This window comes from Prorops nasuta, unplaced genomic scaffold (assembly GCF_024137725.1).
Source record: "Prorops nasuta isolate Cenicafe-Biocafe unplaced genomic scaffold, Cenicafe_Pnas_1.2 PNAS00014, whole genome shotgun sequence".
NCBI lineage: Eukaryota > Metazoa > Arthropoda > Insecta > Hymenoptera > Bethylidae > Prorops > Prorops nasuta.
In genome coordinates, this window is record NW_027116811.1 from 3,503,027 (window position 1) to 3,512,097 (window position 9,071).

At 37.6% G+C, this 9,071-nt stretch overlaps 1 protein-coding gene across 1 annotated transcript; it reads right to left on the bottom strand.

Moving 5' to 3' along the window:
- Window positions 1-1,213: 1,213 nt before the first annotated feature.
- Window positions 1,214-3,452, bottom strand: LOC136778417 (thiamine transporter 1-like). Its single transcript, XM_066735235.1, has 6 exons — window positions 3,239-3,452; window positions 2,796-3,180; window positions 2,299-2,727; window positions 2,046-2,238; window positions 1,669-1,807; window positions 1,214-1,599 (listed from the first exon to the last, which is right to left on the bottom strand). The coding sequence occupies exons 1-6, from the start codon at window positions 3,359-3,361 to the stop codon at window positions 1,453-1,455; spliced, it is 1,416 nt and encodes a 471-aa protein (XP_066591332.1). The 5' UTR covers window positions 3,362-3,452; the 3' UTR covers window positions 1,214-1,452.
- Window positions 3,453-9,071: the final 5,619 nt, after the last annotated feature.

Sequence of the window (9,071 nt, forward strand, 5' to 3'; positions counted from 1 at the left end):
TCAGGTGCAAGGATTGCTGCCTTAATTCCCTGATTCGCGAGATCAACGGCCGTCGTTATACGTCAATCCCAAATATATACTCCGTTCTCTCGCTATATATGTGTCTCTCCCTCCTCCTCTCATCCTCCTCCTCTCTTTCCCACTAATTAGCCTTTTCACTTTGGGAAGAATCAGTTGAGCGTGCACGCCACTGGCGGCGAACAATCCAATGCAACTCCAGCGCTTTGCCAACTATATTGATCCTAATTAGTTGATCTTGCTAATATCCCCTCGAGTTTATTAATTTACCGTCGAGCCTGGCTAATCGATTGATCACTGTGCAAACTGTGGGAGGGAACGACGCGGAATTCGAAACTCCTCGCGCTATATACCGTGCATTGTGTTGCTTTTTGTCGCTCGCCTTCGGAATTGCGTTGATCAGTCCGAGAATTGGCGAATCGCTCGCCATATTCCAGTGAGTATAATCGTACGTTCGAATCGTCCCCCCTGTCACGTTCAAGATTTAGTCTATATAAAAACCAACTGTTGCACTTAGGTTGGTTCTCGAGTCGGGAGACAAAATCGATCATTCGTGACCTTCCCGGTTGGTATAAGGACTTTATATATAACGCAGATACATCGTGAAATCTTATTTCTACAAAATGATCTTTCGCGGATATTCCGCACAATGCAGAGGCTCTGTGCTGTATTAAACCAAAGCCCATTTATCGTTCAGGCATATATATACCGGAGCGATACGTTGGTATTATACAGCTGGAGTTTCTTCAAATATCAGGTGTTTCCAAAACTTTTTACCCATCAAGATCCCGAACGGAATAAATTGCTTTTCTCTCCTTTGCATAATTGCACTCTCTCCAGCTTGTTTTAGTCGCTTATTATCTGAAACTGACGTTTCCTAATGCGGGAAGTGGTTTGTGTTGCGTCGACAATCAGCATGCTCATGATTCGCCGTAGAATCGTACACACATATATATGTATATGCTTGTGCACATATGTATATACGAATATACAAAAAAACTGAAAGCTGAATGTAATTATATTCTCCTTTCAATAATAAAAAATTAATTTTAACCTGAGTATCAGATATTCCTGGTACAACAGTTTAATCGCAACTGATAATCAAATCTGATCTATTTTTTCTTTTATCAGTTATAAGACACGTGCGTTACTTTTATATCAAATGCTCTACATAATTAACTGATGAACAGTTTATTTGTATTTTTTCTGTATAAGTAAAATCTAATACACGACGCTTAAAACTTCATCGTTACATATAGGATTTTTAGATACTCTGTAAGTACACTCTATAATTATAAAATGCAACATCAACACATTTCAAAAATTTCACCAACGCAGTATAACTGATATAAAAATTAATTCTACTCTATCTATAATATTCACAATACTGACAGGGCAATGTTCATTTATCGCCCGCGATTTCCTTCTTTTTTTTCACACTTCAGGTTTCCTTTTATTATCTTCGACGGTTGTGAAGAATCGAAATCTCTCGCCTTTTCTATAAGACATCGCTATAGTTAAAATTCCCATTATCATAAATAAAATTCCTAATATCAGAAAGTAGCCTCCGTAAATGAAGAACTGAAAAATATTTTAATCAACATTTTGCACAAATCTTTCCTTAGAATTAAAAGAAACTGAATTTATTACCTGCTTTCTTATATCTAACTTTAAAGGCCCATCTACAACAATGATAGTTAACACACTTTGGAGGACTAAAGTTAAAAATGTATTTATTCCAAAAATTAAGCCAAAGCTGTCATTATTTATGTACTTTGCTACCTCAAAACTGTAATGTAATTATTGCAATTAATTGTAAAATTTTTATTAATATTGTAGCAAAGAAACTTAAAATTTAAGGGGACAATGTTTCAACCTCAGGTTGTAAATTGGTCATATTAGTGTTGCTAGAACCAACATTGCTACCTGGGATGGAACTTGTATTTTTTATGTACTTGTCATCGAACCACTACTCTGTTCTTTGATCTACTGGGTAATTATTGAAAGACAAATTTATTATTGCTTACTTGGCTATTGTGATGATTGTATGATAAATTACTTCAAATGCTACAAAACAAATGTAAGAAACCCAAAGGGTTGAGGTAATTGATGAAAATATTACTAAAACTCCTTCTAAAATTGAAAATACAGACAACACTGCTTCTCCTAAAAGAGGCCAATTCAAAGGAGCTTTGGACACAATAAAAACTGCAATTGCACCTGTAACAAAAATCAAATTTCAAGCCACTTCTCCTATATTGTTTAAATTTTAATATTTACCTATAATTTTATACACTGCATCTACAGCACCATTATAAATCTTTTCACCATCTTGTGCTATGTCTATCCAGATTAATTGCATGTAACTAGCAACTTGCAAATATCCACAAGTTGCGAATGCCCACCAAGCCGACCATTTTATTACATGAACATTTGTATAAGCTGACCTAAAATCAGTCCACAATAGCTTACATGCATTTCTAATTTTCTGCTTAAGATTATCATGCTTTTCAATATCTGGTTGTGGTATTCTCTTTTCGAGATTAAAGTTGAAATTGGATTGATTTGTGTTAGAGTTAATAGAGTTCACTGATGCATCAATAGGCTCAAGGGTAGGGTTTGATTTTGCATTATTTTTTGATGAGTGAAAGTAGATTGATTGTTCAACAGATGGTAGAAAGAGAGCAAATATTACCGAAATCGCAAAAGCTATAAAGAAAGCAGTTGATTAAGTTAATTGAGGCATTAATGTAACAAATATAATGTATTAATTGTACCTCCTACTGTTATCATTGTTAGCTGATGATAGTCTAATAAATAAAATGATACTGTAATTTGACCAAATACTGCAGACGTGAAACGACCTAGTAGAGATGCACCTTTTGTATGACCAGTTACTTCTTGATAATGTTTTTTATCTACTTTAGCATATATATAAGTATAATAAGCTACTTCTGCCGAAAGAAATAAACCATAGAGAAACTCAACAATTTGCATAAGAAACAATGTTTTTCCTAGCACTAGTGTAACAAAGCATGCAGTTCCTGATAAACCACATAAAATAATAACTGGCTTGTACCTTACCAAGTCCGTTAGTAATAATACAAAAATTGTACAAGCTAAATAACTGTAAGTGTTAATGGGATAGACATATTGGTTGACCTAAAAATTAATTACCCTTCAAATTATTTCCAAATTTAGAAGAGCGTTAAATGCTTACCTCTGACTTTGTAAAATTTTTCCAAGGACCTGTTAAATAATGGCTAAGAAAAGGTTCTGCGGGACGAAAGTCCTTTAAGAATCCAAAGCAACACAGCAATAGTGATATCTGCCACCACTTCATGATCAAATTTCAGCATTGACTAATTGCTAATAAGGATTACAATAAAAATGTCTTATGCAACTCTGGTTACGTACAATAAATGACAATTGGAGTAAACAGACGTTTAAAGTCAACTATCACAAATTAAAACTAAATCTATCGCAGCAGTAAAGCTACTCAAAGATTGATAAGATTAACGTAGCTAATAAAGTAATCTGCTTTTATCATGGGTACATTTCCATTAGGTATATTGTTCTGTGTCAATCAAACTCGAGTAGCATCTTTTATACAGAATGGCATATCAACTGTGAAGTCAGATTGACCCATGTTGGAGTTAGTCATGTCTGCCCCACTAAATTGAAATATCAATTAGCTAAACAAGAAAAACTTTGGCAGTGTGGGTATGGCTAGAGGTAATATATACGTATATATAAGGAAGAGTAGAGCGAGGCCGGGGCGCAGACGTTTGATTCCATCTCTTTTTCGTGGATGAGCAATCCCAGTTGGTGAAATTTGAGCGAAAGCCGGGTAGGTGAGTCTAGCTCGGGACTGCGGACAATTTCGTGGTAAGGTTAAGAAATACGCTGGTACGTTGGCATGTCGGATGGGGATGGTTGGTGCGGGAAGGTTTGTGCAAGTCCCCTCCGTGCCGGAAATTAATATGAAATTGGTCTGTAATCCGGATAGTCTGCGTCCTGTAGACGCAAGAAAATGATCTTCGGGCACGTGGAGTTGCGTGCACGAGCCATTCTCGTTTAAATACAACCGCGCGTATTATCCGGTCGACGCGACACGAGGAAGAAGAGAAGAGGGTGGAATGGCGGAACGAAAAATAAAAGAAGAATATAATGGAGGGGGTGGAGTGAGAGTAGGAAGACAAGAGGCATTAACATTTTACCCTGTGTATAGGCCAGATGATTTAGCGACTCGCTGAATCTCGCAAATAGCGAAACGAAATTCGCTAATTCCTCCTCGCCGTGCCTCGCACCACCCCTTCACCCCTTTCAAGTTGCACAATCGGGGTACAACAATTGAAAATACAGAGCGCCTACCTGTATTTTGTATAAACGTCAAAATGGCTTGGATTTATGAAATTTACCGAGTTTAACGATGATTTTATTCACGAAATGAGGCGATAAAAGCCAAAGTACATGTTAACGTTTCCTTTTTTCATGCGGAAGTATTTCGTGTTTGAAGCGTCGAGCCATAAATATTTCCATTATTCGAATAAAAAGAAGGTAATTTGCACCGAAGGCTTGATGATTCGTGTTGCTATCGCAATATTTTACGCTGATTAATATCGAGAGGTGAGGTCATGCCGATCGTTGCGAATGATAGATTTTGGAAAAATTGCGCTGGCTTGATGCGAAATGATCATTAAACTCGGATGGAAGCAAATTCATGCATCTTGAGCTACTAATCACTGTCCATGATCCTGTGAAAGCTAACGATGCGCGGAAACATTATTAACGCTGCTGGCAAGCGACATCAAATTTATGAATCTTTCACCGTCAAATAACACGTGAATCGAATATGGAGGATTATCGAAAATTAAACCGTTTCTATTTGTGAACAAAAAAATATATCCTCGATTGATATAATCACACACTTTAACCTTGGATATAAAAGAGAGATAATAATGCAGAGAATTCGACGGGTACTAGTTGGCTGATCTTGTAAAAGGAATGAAAGTACGTAACAGCTCGCTCGGGTCGTAGATAGCCGTGAGGCTAATCTGTATGTTCGGCTCTACCAGGTGCTAGAGAAATAACGCGAAAGACTCTTCAGAAGAACGTTGTCGCGCGCGAGGATGGAATAACGAGTGGTCGTTTCTGCGGTAATCGCGTTACCAGCTGCAACCGGTGTTGTTTTTCTTTCCCTTTTCCTTACATTTCCCTTACTTATTTAACGTTAATCATGCACTTTCATCCTCCAGTCCAGACTCGGACGAAATCGAATAAAATACGACGAGAATTTTCAGCTTAGAATATAGTTTCTCGCGGAGCTGCTATTATAAAATTTTGATGATGGTGAGATCCATCGATTGACGGTGTATAATTATTATAATAACGCATGGAGATATCTGGGTTATAGAAATTATGAGGCTGGTGAAATGTATAAGGGAGTGTAGGTCGAGTCGAAGATCATGCAGGAAGGGAAATGATTTATCATTGAAAACACTCGAGTGTCTAAGGAAGAATCGAAAGGTCGATGGAGAAGGGCGTCGTTCCGTGGGATTGACGATGATTTAAATATCTCGATGCCAAAAGGCGAGGGGGAGATGAATCTTCCCTTCTCAACGTCTTCGTCGTCGTTTTCTTTTTCTTCTCATAGTGGAAGAATGAGATTTTCCGGCGCCCTGCTCAGTCAATTCACTCCCCCCCCCCCCCTCCCCCACCCCCTCCCTTTCCTTCTAACCCTCCTCATCCTCGTCCTCACCACCAGCGTATCCCACCACCCTGTCCACCCCTCGCGTCTCGTGCGACCCTTCTTCCTGCTCGTTTAAGGGGATATTATCTCCCAGGCCGAGGATCCAATACCGCATCGTGACGATGAATCATTGAAATCTTCTTATTCCCCCTCTACCTTATCCTTCAAGCATTCTTCCAAACAATTTTAAGAGTGCCAGTGGCATTAATTAAGCTGCATGCGAAAGTAGGTTTTGAGATTCTGCCACGGAGAGGAAAGTCCATCCATCATGTTAACTTTCAAGACGACATCTTTAATTCAACCATCTTCTTGCTGGAAATCAGCCTAAGACTTGTCTTCCAAATCTTAACCACCCACATTATTTATATTTGACTAACAGAATTACTAAAAGCTATTTATCATCAAAGGATTTAATCGGGACTGCATGGAAGCGTTGTTTTGTCTCATAACAAATTAGTACAGCGCCGTTATTATGGTTGGTATGAAATAGTAATTGTCCTCGAGTTTATCTCTCATAATTAACTAAGGTTAATTATGTATATATATATAGATATACACGTGTGTATTATATATGATTTTGGAAGAGAGAGAGAGAGAAATCAGGGTATAGATACAGCTAGGACACAATGGATTAGGCGAATAAACGAGCTGCGCGCTTGTTGTCGATATAATCGATCTTGGAAAAAGGAAATCTACTTATGTTACGCCCACTGGGACATGGAGAATTTTTCTCCATTACAGCTGGACGCCCGCGCGCACGCATATACACAGACCCTTTCGATTCCCGAAGGGATCAGCCTGGACAAAGGTCACTCATATACGGACTGCTCATAGATCATGGTTACTTCGACCCCCGGCCGTATGCTGTTTACCCATAAGACTTGGCCTTAGCATCCTCAATTATCCGCGGGGATGGTTGTGGCCAATCCCCAAGGAACCTCCGAGAGGCCAGCCACAAAATTTTCCCTTATAATTAAATCATTAATTAGCTGAGTTGCCTTCTTTGTTTTCATACCGCAGGTATTCTACCGTATGAGTTAGTTAGACCACCAAATTGGAAAGGTATATCTACGTACATCCTCGTTCAATTACACACGTCCTATACGTATGTATATATACGTACGCTCATTTTTCACAATGGAAAAGCAACGTTACAATTTGTTTCGCTTGTCATCGATAAAACAGTCGTTTGTAATGGCTGAAATATATATCGATGTAATCAACGAAAGCGCATACAGCAGTTCTTCTTGAGGCATTTGATTGAAATGTCAGTTATGGTGATTTCACGCAGTTTCATCTAATCTTGCTCTGCAAACTTCAATTCAGTTTCCTTTGTGACCGAACAGTATGGTCATAGAGTATTATCGCCAACTGAAATCTAGATTGTGCGAAATCCGCCGGTAGCTTGATGGATTAATTCACAAATGATACTCTACTGAAGTTGAAATGGAAACGTTTCAAATATATTTCTTTCTGTTTATTTTTAAGCCACTGCGAATGGACTAGATGTATATTTGCATCTAAGCTAAATGCAAGTGACAAAAATTTGTTTTCGTTTCTAGAAATCTCCATTAGTTTTTAAATGAAATATACGCTTTAAAAATGAAATGTTTGATATTTTGGGCAGTCAAAAAGAGAGCTTCCATCTAGATTTATTATGCAAAATTTCGTACATCGTGGAATATATAAAGATTATTAACATTTAATAATACTAAAATGTTTAATAATCCAAATTCCTTTATCCTTTATATAACACACAGTTCTTGTTGTAATATTTGCCGCACAAAGTTTGAAATAAAATAATGCATTCAAATTTTATTTCCAACAGATATAATTCAATATGTAATAGTCTTTTATGGGCTCATATATTCGTAATCTTTGCGCTCTGCAATTTTTTATGATATTTTCCCGAAGAAACACAATCGATTTTATAATTCATATTAATACAGGACTTGATTAAAGATAGAACTTTGGGCGTTTTTGCTAGTCTCTCATAAATAATGGTGTAAAAGGGAGCTGATCTGATCCAGTAGGAAAAAGTATGAGCAATCTGTTTAAGGTCGGAAAAAGATACATATAGATAGTAACTATCTTATCAACGAGACGTAATCGGATGTTGCCCGAAGGGCATCCGTCTCAAAACAAATTACAGAACTTTTAATTGGTGAAGCAATTAATTATTCCGTCGAATTAATTAATATAAGATTTCAGCCTGCAGGCGAGCAAAGGAAGGTTGCAATGGTGGGGCAAAGTCGGTAGTTTCTCTTTAGATATTAATAATATCTCTCCTTGGTTTTCCTCATCTTTATTCTTGGTCTTTGCAAAGTTAGGATTTATCACTACTTTTAAAGCTGTTACTGGAAAGCGAAATGAAAGAGGCTCTGCAGACACTTCGGTGACGATTCACCTTGAATTTACGACGTTCGATGTTTCTGTGCCACACTCTACGGACTCTCGTTCCGATATATCATGTGACTTTATGAGGATCGATACGGAGATTTATGAATATTTGAGATTTCCTGCCTGCCTACCTGCCTCTACCTTCCTTCCTGTCTATCAGTGCAGCCACTTTTAGTTCCTCTGCTTATATATTATGCTGCGACATTAAATTTATACTTACAAATTGGACCTTTTTACGTATACTTTTTACTTGCACTTGTAGCATATGTAAAAAAAAATGTAAAAAAAAAGAAAAAAAACACTAAACTTAAAGCAAACAGTAGTGGCTCACTTTTAAATTGAAAAATTCCCCAGCACCCGAAGAGAAATATTTTTGCAAACTTCCATGCGTTTGACCACCAACAGCATTTTCGGTTTACGCAACTCCATTTCGCTATAGTAGCGAAAGATATTTAAAATACGCAACCACAAATATTGCGGTCCGCGGAGAAGATTTATAGCAAGTTTTATCGCGAGTGTAGCTGAAGCTTCTTTACAGAATAACACATTGACTACCGAGAGCCAATTATCTCCAGTTTATATATAACGCATATTTGAGCCTGGTATTACCCATAATAATTCAAAATTTCAATTGCATTAATAAGAGATATTTTCTACAGAGAAATTTACAGATGCCTCTATAAATTACATAATAAATGATAAAGATATTGCTCGGAGGTACTGGGAAAGTTTACCGGTAGCCATCGTGTTAATTAAGTATCGGAGCGTAGATATTCTTGCTTCTCTAATGCAATAAGGCGGCTGGAAGGTTAAGGTTAAGAAAGGTGTCGAAAAAAAGGTGAGCATAAGGAAAGAGAGATGCGCGTAGACCGACGCGCGGCGTCTGCGGGGAATTAAAAGC